We start from the raw sequence: 22,997 nt of genomic DNA, 5'->3' as shown, positions 1-22,997 counted from the left end.
GAAAAAAGAATCAGGAGCCTTAGAACAGAAAAGTTACAACTGAAATACATCTTAGAATAAAGAATATCAGAGCTGAGAGAGACCTTAGAACACAGAATGACAGAGCTGGAATAGACCTTAGAATAGAGAATGTTAGAAGTAGAAAGGAACCTTAGAATAGAGAATGTCAGCACTGGAATAGACCTTAGAATACAGAATATTAGAAGTAGAAAGGACCTTAGAACAGAGAATGTTAGAGCTAGAACTACATAGGATCTTAGAACACAGAATGTTAGAGCCAGTAGGGCTCTAAATGTCATGAGGGAGGGCACTTGGAACCATCAATTTAAAATCCCTCATTTTATAAACAAGGAAACTAGACCAAAGAGAAGACAATCAACTTATTCAAAGTCACACCACTAATAAGAGGCTGATCCAAGACTTGAACCCAGCTCTCCCCATTCCCAAGCTCATTGCCAGATCACATTGCCTCTGATGTTTATTAAGACAAGAAAACTGTTGTTTATATCACCCCAGTGAAGATAATGATATCGTACCAGCATTTCCTCCTGAATCATCCAGATAATTGCCTCTGTTTCCTGCACCACTTTGTTCCACGAAACCTCCTGAGCTTCTTGGGACAGCTGAGGAAATCAAATGCCCTCTGTTCAGAACCTTGTGGAGGCAAAAGAAAGCAATTTGCCGATTACTAATTTTAAGATCAGGCCTTCTCTCCCCCAAGACCAATTTGAAGTAGAAATGAGGCTTAACTGAAAGAAAGTCCCAGCTGTAAGAAAGAAATTTATAATTGGGACTAATTGGAGAAAGGGGGAGGTGTAAGTGCTCAGATCATTAACAGTAGCTGAGTCTGGCTACCAAGTCCAAATGGCTGGGCAATTACCTGTGAATGCTCTTCAGTACCCCAATTCCCATTCTCTACCCCTGGAACAGCTGGTTCATTCATATTGGGGTTGTCAGTAGCCAGATTCTATTATGGGAGTTCACGGATGGTGTCCCCACACACACACTTTTTTTGGCCTTCTTCAACTTTTAAAAGCTTGAATATCATAGATGTACTTCTAATTCTAGGAAGATGACAGCCTTGACACTGACTGGCCATATGATGTTAGCCAAGTCTCTTCTCTGAAACCTCCGTAGGATGAAGCAAGCAGACCAGATGGTCCCAAAAGTCTCTTCTAGCTCTAATATTTCATTCCAGTCCAATAGATATTTATAGTTTATTTATGTTTTTCCCTAGCATTCTAAATTCTTACCAACTCTAATATCCTGTGTTCTATTTTTTAGCATTCTATAATCTTAAGTCCCTTCTAGAACCTACATTTTGTGTCCAGTGTTGGAACTATGCTCTAACATCCTATGAATCTCTGATCAGTACTTTTTATACCCAGAAATGGGTACACAGTAAGTCCTCAGAAAGTATATGCTTATTAATGTAAATGGAATTCAAACTAGCAAGATTCTACTAAGGGCCGCTAAGGAGACCAGCAATGGATAGAGCAGCGGTCCTGGAGTCAGGAGGATCTGAGTTCAAAGACACTTACTAGCTGTGTGACTAGGCAAGTCACTTAACCCCAATTGCTTCACAACCAAAAAAACATTCTACCAAAATCAATGAATAATAGAGTAGGAAGGGGCCTTAATTGATCCAAAACTATGGCCCAAGGAAGAACCTTACCACTAGGCTTGGAAGTCCAGAGAACCCCAGAGTTCTGCTTCTAACAGTGTTCCCAAGATCTTAGGCAGATAGCCAGGGTGGGAGTAAGCTAAAGCTTCAAATTAACAACAGCAACACAGTCCTACAGCATTTTATGGAAACAGAATTATTTACATATGTTATCTCACCAAATCCTCACAATAGAGCTTTTTAGTCTTCCAACTTCTGGTTGGAACATTATGATTCCCATTTTGTGGATGAGAAGAATGAGTCTCAGGAAAGATAAAGAGATTTTATAAAGTCTGTTAACAGCTGGTAGATGATAGAACAAGACCCACACTCTTTTCATTTGCCAAATTAGAATGAAATCACAACATCATCAACATAACAAATGCAGCCTATTTCAATTTCAGGAACAGCTTTAGTGATGGGAAGTTTATCTTTACAATAAACCTAAAACCATCTTCCTTTAAGCTTTTGCCTAATTCTGTCCTTCAGTGCCAATCAGAACAAGTCTAATAATGCCCCATTCCCCTGAGAGCTCTTTAGATATGTCTCTAGCCATCATCTTCCCTCACCCCTTTACTCTTCTTCTCTTCCCCCAAATCAACATCCCAACTCTTCTAAACCATCCCTGTATGTCCTTAGAGTCTATGTTTTATTTTACTTCAAATAACATTAGCCTATTTCATTCTATCAGCCATTTATTCATTCCACATTTTAAAAAGCCATTGAGTTTGGACTTTGAGAGACCTGAATTCAAATTTTGACTCTGCCTCTTACTATCTGTGTGACCATGAGCAAGTAACTCATTTTGATTCTCATGTTCCTCTTCCGTGAAACAGGAATATCAAAAGGAAGTTTATGAATCATTAATGTGCTGCAGAAATGTTCTCTTCTTGAATTTAGCAAAGAAAAAATGTTCAATTTTGTAGTTACAGAGCTGGGTTCTCTGCCATTTCCAACCCATGGATCCTTGAACATGTCACTTTACCTCAATTTCTCATTTGTATAAAGAAGGGGTTGGAATCAATTGTCCAACTCTAAAGCTGTGATTCTCCCAAAAGAAAAATATATATAAACAATTATAATAGTATATTTCTATACCTCTTTAAAGATGGTGTAGTGGTTGGGCAGCTAGATGCCTCAGTGGATAGAGTGCCAGATCTGGAGTCAGGAAGAATCATCTTCATTTCAAATTTATCTTCAGACATTAACTAGCTATATGACCCTGGACAAGTCACTTAACCCTGTTCACCTTAGTTCCTTATCTCTAAATTGAATTGGAGAAGAAGATGGCAAACTTTATCTTTGTCAAGATAACCTTAAACAGGATCACAAAGAGTTGGACAAGACTTAACAATGATTGATGGAGTCAATGATTCAACTCTAAACCCAAAATTCTTCCATAAGAAAAAAAGACACAATAATAATAGCACTTTTCTATACTTCCTTAGAGACAGCTAGGTGGAACTGTAGATAAAGTGCTGGACTTAGAGTTAGGAAGATTCATCTTCCTGGGTTCAAACTCAACCTCAGATACTTAGCTGTATGACCCTGGGAAAGTCACTTAACTCTATTTGCCTCAGTTTCCTCATCTATAAAATGATCTGGAGAAAGAAATGGCAAAACAGTCCTATAAATGTGCCAAGAATACCCTAAATGGGGTCACAAAGAATCAGACATGAGTTTAAAATGACAAATGGAGTCAGTGGTCCAACTCTAAACATATGATTCTCCCATCAAAATAATATACATAAATAATAATAGCACTTTTCTATGCCACACAATTCACAGAATATTTTCTTCAAAACCCCTTGAGATTGGTACATACAAATTATCATTTCTTTTTTCCATATAAAAAAAAGTGATGACCAAAAAAGTACAATACATATCCAAGTGTCCATTCTATGGTTTCTGCCAATGTTTATATTCTAAATTCTCTTTTCTAAGGTACCACTAGTTCCTTCATTCTATGGTTCACTTAGTAATCTTCTAAGAAAGAACTAAAACTCAGGCCAATCCTACTTCATCTTTTCTACTCTCATTCAATCAGCTAATATTTTTATTAGCTGTGTACCATATACTCTGCTCAGTGCCAAAAATTAGAAAAAAAAATTTAAATCCAAAAACAGTCCACTCCCTTAAGGAGCTCACAATCTAATACAGGAAACAACATGCAAACAGATAAATACATGATAAATTGGAGATAGGGAATACACTAACATTAATGAGAATAGGGAAAGGCTCCTAACAGAAGGTCTAAGTCTAGTTAAGACTTAACACAGGTGACAGAGGGAGAAAGTCCAGGCTTAAGAGACAGACACTGGAAATGCTACTGGTCAGCGAACCATTACGGATCCTTACCCAAAGCAGAAACTACCTTCTGCCAAACATAGTAATTGTAGAAAATCAAAGGGGTTTACCCAAATGTCCTTTTAACTTTCTACCCTTCTGTAGAACTTTATAGTATTGCATATTAATAATCTGTGTAATATATTTTCTGTAGAGTACTTTCTAAAAATCTGGTTGATATAAAATTTTAAAGGAGGCCTGTTTGAACTCCATTGCTCAGATGATTCATTCATTCAGCAAATATTGACATGCTGCCTACTATGAAAAGGGTTTGCCGCTGCCTTCTGAGGGAGATGCAAAGGTGGATTAAACTAGGTCCCTGTGCTCAAAGAGCTTATTAATAGTGTATAAGAATAAGAGAGGAGTACCTAGAGCTAAAATACAATTCAGAACATGGCAAGTTCACAAACCAGGCATAATGCAATTGAATCATAGCATGTTCGAGCTGGAAGGGTCCTATTCTACCCTTTTTTACATATTGGGAAATAAAGGCCAGGATGATGAAGCAGTTCACCTGGGGTTTCAGAGTGAGTTAATGGCAAAACTGGGATTAGACTTTGCTGAAACCCTGACTCCTAACCAACATACAAGAGATGTTGGTGCATTTCCTCCACACCTAGGTGGGTTTTGCTTTGGAAAGTAGCTGTTAAGGGCATCTAAGTGATGCCATGGCATACAGAGCACTGGGCCCAGAGTTAAAAAAGACTCTTCCTTTGTTCAAATCCAGCCTCAGACACATTAGCTGTGTGACTATGGGCAAGTCACTTGACCCTGTTTGTCTCAGTTTCCTTATCTGTAAAATGAGGTAGAGAAAGAAATGGCAGACGATTCCATTATATTTGCCAGGAAAACCCCAAGAATAGTTGGATATGACTGAGCAATAACAACAAAAGAAAGTTTTGGAATAGTACTTTGTAAAACTAATTGTCTACTGAGGAACTGACTGGGTGCTGGCCTTCCAAGGACATAGCATCCATGTACAAACTATAAAACAGAATGTGAGCATTTTTTCCTTGGATGGAAGGATCAGGGAAGACTGCATGAAGACAATGGCATTTGAGCCTGTTTATCTGGGACAAAACTATCAGTTTTGTCCTTTCTGTCTTGCTATAGATTCCAAGTATCCTCTTCCCCTTAGCTTCTCCCATATCTGGATCCTAGCCCACTTACAAATTCAGGAACTGGATCAGCTTGGGAGTTCACCTTTTTAAAAAATCTAGTTGATATAAAATCTTTAAAAAGAGTTCAGCTTTTGAAGTGACAGCTCTGAAGCAATAAAGTCAATTCATGCATCAAAACTCATCCTGAATCAGCAAAAGGGAAGATATACTTTGGCTGTCCCTGAACTTAAATTTCCAAGTATCTCTAACTTAGCAGGTAATATGAAGTCACCACCAAGATCATAGGGGAAAAAAGCTTCCATTGTAACTGTGGAGAAAGGAGTGAGTGTATGTGAACCTATTCATTATCCAAGAATCTATCCTAGGAGACATACTTCTCATTAGCCAGTACTCTTGGACAATGTACTTTAACTTTGAAAATCAGTTCCCTTATCTGCTAAATAGAGGTAATAACACTTGACCTTTGCTTAATATTGTTATGAAAAAAGCACTGTATAAAACTTAAAGCCCTAAATAGATGTGAGTTATCTTTGCTTTTATTATTAGAAAGTACAGAATAGTTTATGCAGTGAATGGCTGCATAAAGTCATTCTCACAGAAGTCCTAAGAAGTCTTTAGTTCTGAACAGAATACTAAGTGGAAATAATAAACCAAAAAAAAAAACCCTCCAAACCAGTTTGGTTGAGTTGAAGAAGGGTTGCCACAGAATCAGCATCATAGAATTTAGATCCAAAAGAATCCTTAGAGACATCCCAGATATAAGGTCAAAGCTAGAAAGGATTTTAAAGATCTTCTAGTATACTCTATCATTTTTCAGATGAGGGAACTGAACCCAGGGAACTTGTTTATCATGAAATGGTAAGTAATAGAACCAAGATTTGAAGTCCATGTCTACCAACTACAAATATAGTATTCTTTCTACTACCCTACACTTCAATGTACACCCTAGATTTTTGATCAAGAACCAATCACTTACCTCCTTGAAACTTAATTTTCCTTACTTATAAAATGAAAGTAGTAAGACTTATATGAGGAAAGTATTGAACTTGCAAAGCATTATCCTAATATGAGTTATAGGGTTGGGGGTAGTGTCTCGTACCAGGATTGTTAATCAATATTGGTTCTTAAACCATGCTTCTCTTTTGCATGTTCTAAAATAGCCACTTCTTCACTGTTTGCTTTGCAGAAGGCTGTCCTGGTTTGTGCAACGGGAATGGCAGGTGTACCCTGGACCTGAATGGATGGCATTGTGTTTGTCAGCTGGGCTGGAGAGGTGCAGGCTGTGACACTTCCATGGAAACTGCATGTGGAGATAGCAAAGACAATGATGGAGGTAAGATTGGCAACTGGGACTACATAGGGCAAATAACTGCTTAGAGACTATGGCCAGAGCCAGTTCTTTAGCCAGAAAGAATGCTAGACCTTTGGTGTTGATTCACTGGAGTTCTCTTAGTGTAGCAAAAGCAAATTACTCCAGCTGACTGACTATATGTCTCTTAATAAAGCTCTGGACAGAAAGTAAGAACAGGATTAAATAGTTTGTGGTTAATTAACTATGTAACCTTTCTAAACGCTATAACTGATCAAAAATCATAATAACAGCAACAATAATAGCTGACATAAGTGCTTAGATGTCTAAAAAGCATTTTAGAAACATTAATTATCTCTGGTTTTTTGTTGTAAAAAGGTGAGAATAGACACTTATTAATGTCCTTTTTAGTTTCTTAATGTTTTTATTATTATTAATTACATCAGGAAGATAAAGCAATGTAGTATAATTATTAATTTACTAAGAGGTTAGTTAAGAAATGTTTTAGAAAGTAAGTTACTCAAACCTTGATAGCAGTAGTAGCAGTAGTAGTGGTGGTAGTAGTAGTAGTAGTAGTAGTAGTGGTGGTGGTGGTGGTGGTGGTGGTGGTGGTGGTGGTAGTGGTGGTACTGGTATTACAAAGAATATTATTTCAAATATTCAAATATTATTACAAAGAATAATGGACATTATCTTACAATATCAAACAACTGATGAAGGAATCATCAGATTTGAGGGGTTGAAAGAGAACTTGTAATGCAAATCCATTCCCACAATAGCATTTAAGATAGTCATTTATTAAGCACCTCTTGTGTGCCAGGTACTATGCTAAACACAATCTAGAAAGTTCATTCCCTCAAGGAGCTTACAGGCTAATGAGAGAGGAGAGAAACAAATGTATACAAATAATCTATATACAGGGTAAATAGGGAAAAATGAATAGAGGGAAGGCACTAAAGTTGAAAGGTGTTGGGGAAGATTTGTTATTATAGAAAGTGGAATTTTAGTTGGGATTTAAAGGAAGTTATAGATAGAAATGAGGAAAGAGAGCATTCAAGCATGGGAGACAGCCAGAGAAAATGTCCAGAGCTGAGAAATACAGCACCTTGTTTGTAGAGCAGCCAGAGGACCAATTTTGCAGGATTGAAGAGTACACATGTGGGAATAAGGTGTAAGAAGGCTGGAAAGGTAAGAGGGGGTGGGTTATGAAGGACTTTGCTTGCCAGACAAAGCATTTGTATTTTATCTGGGGCCAGTAGGAAGCCACTGGAGTTCAATGAGGAGGAGGTGATGTGGTCTAATCTGCACTTTAGAAAATTCACTTTGACAGCTGAATGAAGAATAAATTAGAATGAGCAGGATTGAGGCAGACAGACTCACCAACAAGCTATTGCAATGATCCAAGAATGAGGTGATGAGGGCTTGTCCCAGAGAGATGAAATTGTCAGGAGAGAGAAGGGGCAGATTTGGGAGATGGTAAAATCTGTAAGTATTGGGCAACAGATTGGATATGGGAGATGAGAAAGAGTGAGGAGCTGAGGCTGATACCTAGATTGGGAGCCTGGGGACATTGGGAAGATGTTGGTGGCCTAAAGAATAACAGGAAAGTTTGGATGTGGAGAACAGGATTGGGGAGGAAAAATAATGAATTTATTTTGAGGCATATTGAATTTATAGTGTCTACCAGATAATCCAAAGCAACCAAATAAATTTAGGATGGAAAATACCAATTGCATCCAGAGAGAAAACTATGAAGACTGAATGTGTTCAGTTTGTTTTCCTGTTTATTTGTTTGTTTGCTTTTTCCTTCTTATGGTTTCTTCCCTTTTGGTCTGATTTTTCTTGTACAAAATGACAAATATGGAAATATGTTTAAAAGGATTGCACCTGTTTAACTTAAGTAAAAATGTCTACCAGATTTCCAGTTCAAGATAACTAGAAGGGAGTTGGAGATACAAGACTTAGAGTTCAGCAGAGAGATTAGAACAGAGCAGGTGGATTTGAGAATCATTAGCATAGAACTGGTAATTCAATCTTTGGAAGCTGATAACATCACCAAGTAAAGTAGTAGAGAGAGATAAGAATAAGACTCAAGATAGAACTCTGATGGACTCTATGGCAATCCACAGTAGACCAACAAATTACATCCAATATCTTCTTGAATCTCTTTAAAGATGGGGATCTCACTCTTTCCTGAGGCAGCTCATTTAGGAATAGTTCTGATTATTACAAAATTCTCTCATTGAGTTCAAATCAGCCTCCTTAGCATTTACACTCAATAAACCAAGCAGAATAAGTCTAATCTTTCTTCCCCAAATCAGCTCTTCAGAGCTTTAGAGACATCCATAAGCCCCTTCTTCTTCAGACTAATCATTTTTAGTTTCTCCAGCTCATCCTTCTGTAGCATGGTTTAAAGTCCCCTCATTATCCTTAGCACCCTTCTCTGAGCAGTTCTTTACCTTGTGCCTGGAATGGAACATGATCCCACAGTTGGGCAGTGGCCAATGGGACTATCACATCCCCCACTTTGGACTCTGGATGAGGGAGATCATTTTTAAGAGGTGGTTAAGTTTTGAGAGAAGAGCAGTCTCATTTCTTTTCCTTTCAAATAGAAGAGACCTATACCCCCCATTTTAGCCAGAAAACTAGTCAGAAAAAGAGTATGAGTATGGACAATTACTCTAGGCACAGTAAAATGGAAAGTGGGGATCAAGTTAGTTGGATAATGTTGATTTTAAAGATAGATAAGCAGTCATTTTGGTTAATTCAGTCCTCTCCAAATCACCCTTGGTTATTTAGATCAGTAGTGTCAAACTGAAATCGAAATGCAGCCCTGTGGGCAGCATATTGACTTACAAAACCACAAATTCACATTATCTACACTGTGTCCTACTTTTGTTTATTCTGTTAAACATTTCCAATTCTAGGTTGCAAGAGGGAGGGGGCAGTGAGTTTTTATTCGGATCTAGATTGTTTCCTCAATCAATTCTCCATTTCACTTTGTCTGATTGGAAGCACAGCTTTCTGAGTAATAAATATTAAGTAAGTAAATAGGATGGTTTTATACATAGCTTAATATAGGTTTGTGAGACATGATTTGAAAACCTGGCTCCGCTGCTTAAGAACTGTGTGACCTTGAACATGTTTCCTCATCTGTAAAATGGAGACAGGAATATATTTATATTATCTGACTCTTAAGATTGACATAAGTGGAGGACTCTGAAAGCCTTGAATGCCTACATATAAGTGAGTTAGTTTTTATTAGAAGAGAATCAGCATAGTATGTTAAAAATGGCTGTTTACTCAGACTTGGAAAGACCCAGTGCACAGCTCAGCTTTGGTGCTTTTCAGTGGTGTATCTCTGAGCAAGTCAGTGTTACCATCCTGAACTGGAAATAAGAACACTTACTACTATTACTTACTTACAACTAAATCATTGTGAAGAAAGTGTTTGTGAACAATAAATCAGGGGACAGAGCATGGGACTTGCAGTCAGGAAAACCTGGGTTACCCCAGGAAAGTCCCTTAACCCCTGTCAGCCCCATTAAGTCAGACACTTACATTTACACTGACATTTACACTTACACTAATACTTACAGTGTTACACTTAGTAACACTGGCACTGTCCTAAACACTGGGATTACAGAGAAAGGGAAAGACACTGTCCCTTCTTTTAGGGGATTCACAGTATAATGGAGTACATAACACATAAACCACATGGAAGGCAATCTCAGAAAAGATAGTGCTAGTTTGGGAAAATTAGATGATGTCTAGGAAAGGCCTCCCGCAGAATGTTGGGGTTTAGCCTTGGTTACTTCATCTGTAAAAGGGGAATATTAAAATTACCTACCTCAGTATTTTTGTGAGGTGAAATGAGATAATATGTAAAGTGCTCCATAGATGTTTGCTATTGTCATTATAACATATTGTTCACTCTAGTAGGACCCTGAATTCTTTGAAAATATTCTAGACTGAGGGAATTCTTTGAATAGTCTAGACTGAGGGAAATATTCTAGAGTAGAAAAAGGGAATGTTAAAAGTACCTACCTCAGTGTCTTTGTGAAGTGAAATGAGATAATATGTAAAGTGCTCCATAGATGCTTGCTATTGTGATTATAACATATTGTTCACTCTAGTAGGACCCTGAATTCTTTAAAAATATTCTAGATTGAGGGAAAGTAAACCTTATACTGCTGTGTAAGTCTTCACTTCCCCAGGTTCCCAGGTCTTTTCTCCGAAGCCTTAAACAAGCTGTTTCACATCTGGAAAAGCAAATGGAACCAAATGATCTGAATAAATATGGGAAAAGCACAGCTTCTCCCCCTCCTCCCTGCCAGGCCAAGAATATAAGTCATGAAACAAAGGTCATTCATTCCCATGAATGAAACCAGATACCAGTTTCTTCATCTTTTTATTTATTTTTTTAACTATTTATAGCTGACAGTGACAGTAATAAGTCACCATAGCAGGGGTGTAAGGAGGAGCTAAACACATTCATTCCTAAAATCCCAAAGTTCTTATGGGAAAAGATGACACCACCCCCCCTTGCAGGAAGACTCTGATCCAGTCCTCAAGCAAGCTAGAGAAATTCAGCTGCTGAAACAGGGGATACTGCCCCAGACCAGAAAATTCACCCTTTTGGCACTGAAAAGCATCAAAGCTAAACCATGTACCGAGTCTTGCCATGTCTGAATCAACAGCTATTTTTGACAAACTATGCAGTTTTGTTGTTTATTCAGTACTTTTTCAGTCATGTCTGACTCTTTGTGACCCCATTTGGGGTTTTCGTGGCAAAGATACTGAGGTAGCTTGCCATTTCCTTATCCAGTTCATTTTACATATGAGGAAACTGAGGCCAACAGAGTTAATAGACTTGCCCAGGATCACACAGCTAATAAGTTTCTGAGGTTGGATTTAAATTCAGGTCCTTCTGACTCCAGACCCAGTTCTCTGACTACCCACATGTCCCATGTTGGTGGAAATGCTTATGACCTAATCTTCAGAGGAAAGCTCATAGTCTTGTAGATTATTGAATAGACTGTCAAAAATGGAAAATGTAAATTAGAACATGTCAGAAAACAGATGGATCTTAGAACATAGAATGTCAGAACAGACAGAGCCATTAGGACATAGTCTTACAACACAAAGAGTAGTCAGAGTTACCAGGTCCATTAGAATACAGAGAATTCTATAGTCTTCTATAATATAGAAGAAAAAGACTTCCTCAGAATCCTTTCATACCTTCCCCCTGGAATTATCTCTAATTTATTCTGTACATAGGTTATTTGTATATAGTTGTTTGCATATAGTCTCCCTCTATTACACTGAGATCCTTGCGATAAGAAACTCTCTTTTGCCTCTCTTTATATCCCCAGCACTTAACACATTGTCTGGCACATAGTAGAATTTAATAAATGTTTATTAGACTAATTAATTGATAGTTTCCTTAGATCAGATGGTCTGTAAAGACCTTTCCATTTTTAAAGTTCTATATATGTTACAAACATCTCAGTTATTACCTTTAAATTGATAGAATTTCTTCTAAAATGAAAATATTCTGATCATAGTATCTTAAAATTCCATAGCTAGAAGGTACCTAGACAGTCAAATAGTCCAACTCCTCCTAAAAACAAAAATCTTATTGGACAAGTGGTTGTCCACCATCTATTTGAATACCTTCTTTGATTACAAACTCAATGCCTAATAAGATAGTTCATATAAGTCAATATAAGTCAACCTTTGTTTCCTTAAGCAGCAATTCATGTATATATTTCCACTGGGTCTAATGGAACATACCCACAATCTCCATTTGATGGGGAAATCAGAGGATGAGGGTAAGAATGAGGCTCAGGCTGGTGGATCTCTTGAACTCAGGAGTTTTGAACTGCAGTAGGACTAAAGATGATCAAATTTTTGTACTAAGTATGGCACAAATATGATTAAACCCTTAGGAACAGAGGGCCACTAAGCTCCCTGAAAAGGGGTAAGCTAACCCAGGTTATAAACTGAGCAGGTCAAAGTTTCTGTGCTGATCAACAGTGAGATTACATCATGAGTAGCCACTGTAATTCCAATCTGAATTCAATCAGGATACTCATTCTTAAAAACAAAAAAAAAAATGTAAATTTCCTTTTTTATCTATGTAAGGCTGATGGAGATATACTACCATATATTCAGCTATTCATAATACTCTAATATGTCTTTGGTAAAGAATAATCTCTTTATATATGCACTTTGAATCATAAAGTCATGGACTATTTAAGAAAGGAAAACCATGGAATTCATCAGTGGAATATAAGCTGCCTGAGAACAGTGAATACTTGGTATTTTGTCTTTATATCCCCAGAGCCCTGCCCAGAGTAGGTGCTTATGAAATGAGGGCTTGATTTTTTTAATTGATTTGCTTCTGGTACCATCTCTTTACCTTACTGAGGAAACAGTCAAGATACATAAAAGTGAATTGATCTTTCCAGAGTGACTTATTAGTGATAGAGCAAGAATCAGAAAAGTGAAATCAGTCTTGAGGGTAATGCTCAGATACTACTAATAATTACTCCCATTTCTGTAGCACTTTGCAGTTTCCAAAGTGCCATGCTCAAAACAGTCCTGTGCCGCAGCAAGACAAATAGCATTATCACTATAATGAATAAGAATTTTATTTCAAAGAGTGTCAGCATTTTCCAAGAATCCCTTTTCATATCATGTGCAACAGAGTTTGAGAAATCCTGATAGAAGAAGGCTCTGAACCAGGTAGTGACTCGGGATCATAGAGATGAAAAGTCATTTAGTTCAACTTTCTTTATTGATAGATGGGGAAACTGTGTTTCTGAAAAATTAAGTAACTTTGCCCAGTTCACATCATCAAGCCCTTTACTCAATTTAAATTTCCTGTCAAATTCCTCACCTCTAGGTCCTTTCCTTCCAAATCCAGCACTCTTTCCACCACACCTACGAATAATTGATATTTCTGTAAGAAGTTTATGGTTTACAAAACATTTCCTTTTTTATGCTCATTTTACATAGGAAGAAACTGAGGATCAGTAAAGTGATTTATCTAATAAGTGGCAGATGTAAGATTCAGATTCAGGTCTCTTGTACTCTTAAAATACTTTCATTGCAAAGTATTTCCCTTTATTGTCAGTGTGGAAGGAAAGAGCAGGTGGGGCCTTGTCAGATATGCCCTTAAACATGAATGTTTTCCAAATTGCAGTTTTCTATCATGACTTAGTTTCATGGCCACTGTTTTTAAGAGGAGAAAAAAATAGTCAATTGGAATTTGAGTCAATCAGACTGTATTTGAGAAAGATTTTGCAGCAGCCTTGAGATGTGGTAACCTCTTCCAAGGAGTTCAAATGCTGTGGGGCCCATGAGACGCAATCATAAGGCTGCATTACAAGTAATTTATGGGGTCAGCCTGGGAAAGGAAATTTCAGGCAAACTCAGAATCAAGATATCTCTCCAGCCCTCCCCCATTTCCCCCCATTCCCTTCCTGAAATTGAGAGTTCTCATAAAATGATATAATTTAGTCACCTGGCAGCATGTTCTCATATAGTGTTTCACAGGATAAAAGGCAAGAGAGAAATTGACCTTTAAAAATATTGTGTTTCAGGCAGCATATAAAGGTTTTGCAAGGCGTGTGAATGGAGTCAGAGAATTTATTATGGAGAATGGTAAAAAACTTCTACAAAATGTGTATTCAGAGGAAGCTGTGCTCCCCAGAGTGACCCTCCTGACATAGTTATGCATTATGCAATGGTTCTATTTCAGAAGTCCCCACAATTGCTGGATGAGTCTGTCTTGCTGCAGCCCACCTGTGGAGTGGGCTATCATGCATAGACAACTTTGAAAAGAATTAGGGTTGCAAAGAGACTAATTGATTCATTTTGCAATCCCTATGACAAAATAGACTTGCAGGCTAATTTTGCCAAACTCCCTTTTCCTGTGAGGTCTAAACACAGTAAAAATGAAATGAGTATACTTTTCTGCCATAAATTATTGCTCCGACTAATAGAGTCTTAAAATTGAGGGGGCCCTTGAAACATCCTACAATCCAAGAACACAAATTGTCAGGGCTAGAAGATAACTTAGACCATAGAAAAAATATAGAATATAGAATATTAGACCTAGAGAGAGAGACTATGGAACATGGAAAGTTAGAAGAGAATAAAAGAATATGGAATGTTAAAGTGAGAAAACATCTTAGTTGAAAGAGTTTAGAACACAAAATGTTAGAATAGAGAAAATCAGACCTAGAAAGAACTAGCTAACAAAGAAAATTGGAACTTAGAATTATAGAACTAGAAAGTATGTTAGAACATAAACTCTTAGAACTAAAAGAAATCTTAAAACTAGAGCATTAAAACTAAAAAGGATTTTAGAATGTAGAATATTAAAACTGGGTGGTAATGTGGTTAAAGAGAGTTTGGAACCAGTAAGATTCATCTTCTTGATTTGAAATCTGGACTCAAACACTTTCTAATTATGTGATCCTGGGTAAGTCATTTAAATAAGTTTGCCTCAGTTTCCTCATCTGTATAATGAGCTGGAGAAGGAAATGGCAAACCACTCCAATATTTTTGCTCAGAAAACCAAACTGGGGTCATGGAGAGTTGCACACAAATGAAACAACTGAACAAAAATAAATGCTTATTTCCTTTCCCCCTCAAAGGTCATGTAGTCCAATCCCCACCAAAGTTATGAATCCTTTTTTACAACATCCCAACAGCTGGTCATACAGTTTCTACTCCAAGACTTGAAATGATAGAGCATCATTTTCCACATTTTTGAAAAGTCTTCATTTTAGGAAATTTGATTTTCCCAAAGAAATTTTTCTGCTAACAGTCACATCAACCAGGTGTTGAAACTGTCAGTCTCCTTCGTGGCTACATTGCTTTTTTTGGATTAAATTGGATTCTGTTAGGAATGAAGGTCAGGTTTCTTGAAGCTTCTTAACCTCCAAACCTAACTGAAGTGTGTCTCCCTTCAAGTGTCATCCTTCCAGATCTATATGCTGGAAAAGCCTTCAAAAAGGGTTTCACTATCTGGATGAATAGATTTGTTTTGGGCTCTGTGTCCCTGATTAAAAGATGTTGGTAAAGAAATGCCCGTTAAGAAATGACAGTGTTTTCAGCAGAGACCTGATTTGGGGTGGAAGAGAGAGCAGGAATTCTTACTTCTTTCTTGTGTCATAGACTCCTTTGGCAATCTGATGAACCTGTGAATCCCTTCCACAACAATGCATCTAAATGCATAGAATAAAACATAGCATTACAAAGGAAGTCCATTATATTGAAATTCAGTTACCAAAATGTTGTTTAAAAGATATGAACCCCAGTTGGATAATTTTGAAGATTCTTTTCAGTTCCCTATGTGTACCCTGAAATCTTATAAAATGATGTTGTTAGGTCTTTAATGGAGCCTTTTTGGCCAAGCCTTTATATCTTTATAGTTTGAAAGGATGTGTCAATTGATAGCACTGGCCGAAGGAAGAAGCACTGTTCCCTTCCTTCCCCACTTCTCCCCTGGCCATCCAAAAAGCTATAGAGTAGAAATGTTTGTTTTCATTAGTTTTTTGTTATTAAAGCTCTATCAGGTTTTATACAATTCTTTTCTGAAAAGAGGTAGCATGAGATATTGGACTAGGGTCTTGGGTTTGAAGCCTGAATTTTCTGTTGGCTATCTGATTATATAGAAGCCACTTTCTCTTTCTCCGGGTCTTTTTCCTCTGCTGTAGAATGGCAGGGATACATTACCTCTAAAAGTGAGTCTTTTTGATGGGAGGCAAACATGAAAAGGCCTATTATTCTCTTCTTTCAGTTAACTTCCAAACTCTTCACAATCTTTTCTTAATGAGGAAATGAGTAATCTCCCATTTTCTCATGGGTCACAGCAGGTATGTTTTCAGATTTCCTGAAGCCAAAAAAATGAATTCATAATGCACTAGCTAAATTTATGAGCCTTCTACACCAACCAAAAGGTATTTATTGAGATCCAAGTATAGCATAGGGAAGGAGCTCTAGATTTGGGGGCAGCAAACGTGGTTTCAAGTCCTGGCTCTGTCACTAATTAACCGTGTAATCTGAGTCAAATCATATTTCTTCCTCTGTAAGATAAGCGAGTTAAAGTTGGTCACTTCCTAAGGTCTCATATTCTCTAATGTCTCTGTATCTTTGGCATAAGAACAAAGCTAAGTGAAAGCCATCACATGTGGCTATGGCTAAATATTTGAATAGTATCTCAGAGTTTTGTCTTCATTTTCCTAATACCCCCGAGAAACTGAATTGGGTGGGAGCTGAGGCCAGAGGGCAATAGCAAAGGAACAGAAGCTCATAATCTAAAGACTTGAGTACATTTGCTATTTACCACCCTTAGAACTTGGGCAAATCAGTTCACCTCTCCAGCTTCAGATGTTCTATGTGTCAAATGAGCGACTTGGATTAAGGTGATGTTTAAAGTTCTTTGGAACCTCTGACATTGTATGTTCTGTCTTCTTACATTCTTGGTTTTAAGGTACTTTCCTGTATTCTTTGTTGTTGTTGTTCTTGGCCAGTTCCATTCTAATTAACCCACATCTGGAGTACTCTAGGGTATCATATTCTGGGAAGGGCATTGATAAACAAGAGTACTTCCAGAAAGAAATGAGAAGTGGGGGAGATGGAGGCCATGTCACACGAGAAATGATTGAGGGAAAGAAGATTGGGATGGAAGAGGAGACATGACATTTGTCCTCATACATTGAAATTTGTTGCATGTGAGGGAAATTCAACTTCTACTTGATTCAGGGATAGAACTAAAGGATATTCCCTTTGGTAGAAGTTAGAGAGAAACAGACATAGACTCAATATATGGAAAATTTTCGATTAAAGATATCTAAAATTGGAGTGGACTTCCCCAATAGGCAAAGAAATTCAAGTGCAGGGTAACAAATAACAGCAAATCGACAAACATTTATTAAGCACCAGTTCTATGCCAGGCACTGTGCTAGGTGCTGGGAGTACAAATAAAGTAAGTGAAGCTGTTCTGTCTCTAAAGGAGATAATGCTTTAATGGAAAAGGCAAAAAAGTGTGTAAGTACGTATATCGAAAACACAAATCCTTGTATTGAACTGTTGCAGATTGGCTGGCTGTTTGGTTCCAAGTTGGACCAGATGGCCTCTGAGTGTACTCTGAGTACTGGAGATTGTGTCTCTTGAAAGAATAGAGTTTGTGACCAAGTGGAATAAAACAAATGTTAGTGAAGTCACTCTGTTCCAGGGGCCAGAAGGGAAATGCCGACTAGACCCTGCCGGTGATGAAATCTCCCACAGAAGTTCTTTCAGAGCTCACCTCACACATCACCTTGTTGCAGCTGCTTTGATTTTTCCTTCCACAGTCACCTGTGTTTTTTAATTGAATTGCCTCAAGTGAGAGGGGAAAAAAGAGAAGGAAACAGAGGGGCAAGAAAGTAACTTGCCTAATTCAGCCTCCTAGAAAAACAGCAAATACATTAGTTGCTATTCCTTCAAGGTTTTAGAGAGCTTGTCATATAAAGGTCAATAGCTACTATCATTCATATTCAGCTTACACCCACCAAGGAAATATCTTAAAAGCAAATCCAACATATAATCAAGACCTATTTATGACTTTTAGACTCTTTAGCTGCCTGTGCCAACTTCCTAATGTATGCATTCCCCACAAGATGTATCTCCTCCATCCTAGGCCCCATTTTTCATAATTATTTGTGAATCTGCTCCTATTATGCCACAGACTCCTCAGACAACACTGAATAAATAGCCAGCCCTCCTTTTAAGGAGGATGGTGAGCAAAGGGTAGTATAAGGAATAGAAAGAATTATACTCTCTGATTATCAGACAATTCTTCAGATTGATTATAGAGAACTCATCCCAAATTGAGCTTAATCATCAATTTTTAAGGCAGAGGATTAGGAAGTGGACAATCATGTAAATAGGTTTGGGCCAACCACTGTCTCTTCTTGGCTTGTATTTGTAAAGCCTAGCACATAATTCAGTACCTGTGCTATCTAAAGCACTGAATCAGTACTTGTTGACTTGACTTGATTTGCTGTTTCCTGGACGTGGCCATCTCAGATGTCACATCAACAATATTACTGGGATTTCTGTTTCCTCACAATGGAGTGGTATCTTAAGGACTCTCCTCCAATACAACCTTGTGTCCCATAAAAGTCTCTTTCAAAAATCTAATAGTGGGAATCCAGCATACACAGAAATAGAGTTGATATTATTCCAAAGGACCAGTCTTTTAGACTAAATGGTAGCTTGTCATCTCTACAATATCCCTATGAAGATGTCATCAAATCTTATGTTCTAAACCTCCAGCAATGGAGAGATTACTACCTCATGAGTCTTGGGTGTTTATCATTCTTTCTGAGCCAAAAATCTTCTTCTCTTCAATACCCCCCTTCATCCTTTCCCCTTTCTCCATCCCCACATCCTGTACTCTGGGGCCAAACTAGTAAAATCCCTTTTTCTCATGACAACTTTTCAAATGGTAGAAGGCAGCTGTTACACCCTGGCTGAGGCTTCTCTTTCTCAGTCCAAATATTTTCATTCCCTTTAATATATGCTTAGAAGTGGAATATACTAAGGATAAAGGCAAGGTCTAGAAAAAATGTTAGAATAATATTTTTAACTGAGAGGATTTAGGGAAGTTTTCATGGCACCCAACTCTGACCTCAAAAGATTTCAGTGGTCAGAAGTAACAGGCAGTATAGGTGACCACATCTGGGTTTGTCTCAAGCTCACCCATTGTCCCCCAGAATTCCTGTATGTCACTCTCAACAGGCCCAAACTATTTCCATGTGTGTTATTTTGCACATGTGGTTACTGTCCATAGCAAAGATACTAATAAGCAGTGAAAATGTCTTAAATGTGGGCAGGAAGAAGAAAATCTGGAACAATCCACAGATTACTCAGTCTGCCCTGTATCATATATCTGAAAGTTCTTTGTCAGCTCTTTAAGTGCCATATAAACAGGATTTATCTGGATTATCAGCCCTGTGGGGCAGGTGGTGTAGCATTGTCTAATTTTATAGATGGGGAAGCTAGGATTCAGAAAGATTAAATTATTTGCCCAAGGTCACAGGATGGATGATGGAGCCAATTTTGATTCAAAACATATAATCCCTCCTGGAGTGTAAGTTCCCTTAGGGAAAACGCTTTCTCATATTCATATTTGTTGAAGTATCTAACAGATGACCTTGAGTATAATAAGCATCAGTATGCATAAAGAGCTTTGAATTTGAGTCAGAAATTTTGCCTCTTAATAGTTGTGTGACCATGGGCAAGTGCCTTCTACTTAATGGGTCTTGTTTTTCTCCTCTCTAAAATGGGATGACTGAATTAAATAATGTCTGTGATTCTGTGAATGGATGCTTATGAATGAATGAATACAATCCTATGATTAGATTGTACATAGAAATGAGAGCCAGAAATATAACTCACACATACATATTCTCACACACATAGACACACCAAGATACTGACCTTCCACTTTAGAATCAATCAACAAGCCTTATTAAATAACTCATGTTACCTTTCTTAAGTACCAGGAATTTTGCTGGAAGCTGAGCATACAAATTTTATTTTAAAAAGAAGCAATCCAGGGGCAGCTGGGTGGAACAGTGCATCACAACAGAGCATCAGTCTTGAAGTCAGAAGGACCTGACTTAACACTTCCTAGCTGTGTGATCCTGGGAAAGTCACTTAACCCTAATTGCCTTAGCAAAAAAAAAAAAAAAAAAGCAATCCCCAATCTTCTGGGAAGAAATTCCCATTATCCTCCATCTCTTCTGTCTTCCCTACTTAGGAAGAGAAAATTGTGAAGGTCTTTAAATAAGGTGGAGAGACACTCCAAGGCAAGGAAAGTATGAATTAAGAAGTTCTTTTTCCCCAAAAAAGTTACAAAGCTATTTGGAGTTGAGGGAAGAATCATTTCCTTTATAACCTAGCTCAAATGTTACCTCCTCCATGAAGGCTTAGGATCTTGGGATCATAGTGTTAATAGAATTCTTAAAGATCAAACTGAGACCTTTGAAGATCTTACCTTAAAAAAGCCAAGTTCTCCCATTAAATCCAGAGCCATCTCCAGTCTTCCTGATCTATATTTGGTTACTGGATCCAGATGACTCTGGAAGGGAAAGTGAGGCAGGTGACCTTGTACAGCCTCCCTCACTTAAATCCAATTCATCTACATGTCATGGTATCACCTCCCTGACATCATGGTCTCCTTCCAGAACCAAGGACAAACAGACAACAACAATGGAGGTTATTTAGTCACTTTGTTTCATTTATAGATGAGGAAATTAAAGCCGTCAGTGACAAAGTGACTTGCCAGGGTGGTCTAGCAAATGCTACAAATGTAAGTGACAGAGCTATGATTTGAACCCAGAACCTCTGACTCAATCATTTAATCAATAAATGAACATTTGTTGTATATCAGCCACTATACTAAGTTTCAGAGATACAAAAATAGGCAAAAGATAGTCCCTGCCTCAAGAAGCTTACAGTTGACTCCAAATTCAGTACTATCAGTTTTTCTTATTCTTATTCCTCTTGTCCATGATGTTAATTACATTTTTCTTTATACTTAAGATTTCCATTGTATTAGTTAATATATTAAAACTAATAACACCCCAAGTGTCACCTTGTCCATGAAACTTTCCCTGATGCTGCCTTTTATTATCCACCTTCCCCCACAGAACACAAACAGTACTTTGTTTTGCCACACTCTAGGGAACTCATCATTAAGTATTGTTCATTATAGTTGTCTGTGGTTATCTTCTCTCCCTACTGGACCTAGTACTTGATAGTTAGCATTCCAATAACATTTGGGGTCAGTTAGGTGATACAGTATAGAGCTTCAGTCCTGGAGTCAGTATCAAATCCAACATCAGACACTGCTGTGTGACCCTGGGCAAGTCACTCAACCCTGTTTGCCTCGGTTTCCTCAATTGTAAAATGAACTGGAAAAGGAAATGGCAAACTACTCCATTACCTTTGCCAAGAAAACCCCAAAGAGTTGGACATGACTAAGAATAACTGTTGAAAACAACAAATGTAGCACTTTAATAATTTCAAAGCTTTTGCGTATTTTATCTTATTTAACTATTATGGCCACCTGTGAGTTAGATGCTATTATTTTTTCTAATTTACAGATGAAGAAACTGAGGTAGATAGCAGTTTAATAACTTAGCTAGAGTCACACAACAAGTAAGTATCTAAGGCTGGATTTTAACTCAGGCCTTCTTGACTCCAAGCTCAGTGCTTTATCTATATACCACCTTGATGATCCATTATGCATTCAATAAATATTTATTAAATGAACAAGTACTCTCACATAGTAAGCACTTAATAAATGTTGGTTGCCTGCCTGTGGCTTATAAAACTGCAAGACAAAATAAAACAAAGTCAAGTTAGGGATTTTTTTTTAATATTACTATGCTAAATCAGAGAAAGGAAAGATCATTTTCTACAGCGGAGGCAAAAGAAAAGCTTCCTGGAAGAGTTGGCCTTTGGGCTTAGTCTTGAAGGACAAGTAAAGTTTCAGCAGTAGGGGATGGGGAGTGAGAAGAGAGAGGAAGACATTCCAGACTGAGACTTGGAAAAAGCTCAGGAAAGATAGAGATTTGTTTGGATGATAAAATACACAAAGATGAGTGGAATGAGCTTAGTTTGGAAAGACAAGGGGATACCACATTCTGAAGGGTCTTGGATGTAAGGCAGAAAGCTGGGATTTTTTTTCCTGATAGATAAGAAGATTTCTGAGCTGAAGAGTGATGTGTTAAGAGGTTTACATAAGATACATGAGAGACACAGGGTAGATTGGGAGGGAGAGGGCTTAGAGGCAAGGATATCAAGTAAGGTCTCTACTTCAGTAATCCTGGCAGACAAAAGCCCAGATAAGGTTGGTGATTTTGAACCCCCTTCTTTTTCTAGAATCCAGCCCACTACCATGTATAGTACCCAATACATATCAGTTGTGTGTGTGTGTGTGTGTGTGTGTGTGTGTGTGTGTGTGTGTATCCTTGAGATTATAACCTGGAGAAATCTGGATGGTTTGTAGAACTTTGCAAATGAAAAAGGGTCTGCATGGGGGACCAAATTCTGGAATTAGTTTTCTTTAACTATGGGGAGGCTCTTGGATTCAAAAATATGAAGCAACCTAATATAATAAAAATAGGTACCAGCTACATGCTTACATGGTCTTCATTTAATTGCCTGCTGTGCTGTTGTAACTTGGGCAAGAGAGACAAAAATAACCATGATTTACAATGAGATGCCCCTTTTAAAAGTTAATTATTTCTTTTTCTAGGCAGGTATTATATCTTTTTTATTCCACCTCTCCCCAACTGAACAAATAAAAATCAGAAACAGATAAAACATCGATAACAATTATACATGATCTGGTAAAATAAATCCTGGCACTGGCTGCATTCAAAGATACATTCTTGTATTTTAAGTTCATCACCTTTATGCTAGGAGTTGGAGTGGGGTGGTGCTTCATATCCTGTCCCCTGGACTTGGGTCATTTCTCAGAAGT

At 37.7% G+C, this 22,997-nt stretch overlaps 1 protein-coding gene across 5 annotated transcripts in view; it reads left to right on the top strand.

The window, feature by feature from the left end:
• Window positions 1–22,997, top strand: part of TENM4 (teneurin transmembrane protein 4) — a 1,164,499-nt gene that overhangs the window by 1,004,172 nt on the left and 137,330 nt on the right. For all 5 annotated transcript variants that reach the window (XM_031963708.1, XM_031963710.1, XM_031963707.1 and 2 more), the window contains one exon: window positions 6,317–6,463. In XM_031963708.1, the coding sequence (XP_031819568.1) occupies window positions 6,317–6,463 (147 nt within the window). The remainder of the gene's footprint in view (window positions 1–6,316; window positions 6,464–22,997) is intronic.

The sequence above is a fragment of the Sarcophilus harrisii genome, chromosome 3 (genome assembly GCF_902635505.1).
Source record: "Sarcophilus harrisii chromosome 3, mSarHar1.11, whole genome shotgun sequence".
NCBI classification, from domain to species: domain Eukaryota; kingdom Metazoa; phylum Chordata; class Mammalia; order Dasyuromorphia; family Dasyuridae; genus Sarcophilus; species Sarcophilus harrisii.
Note: the sequence above shows the minus strand (reverse complement) of the source record. Positions and strands in the feature narration are given on the sequence as shown.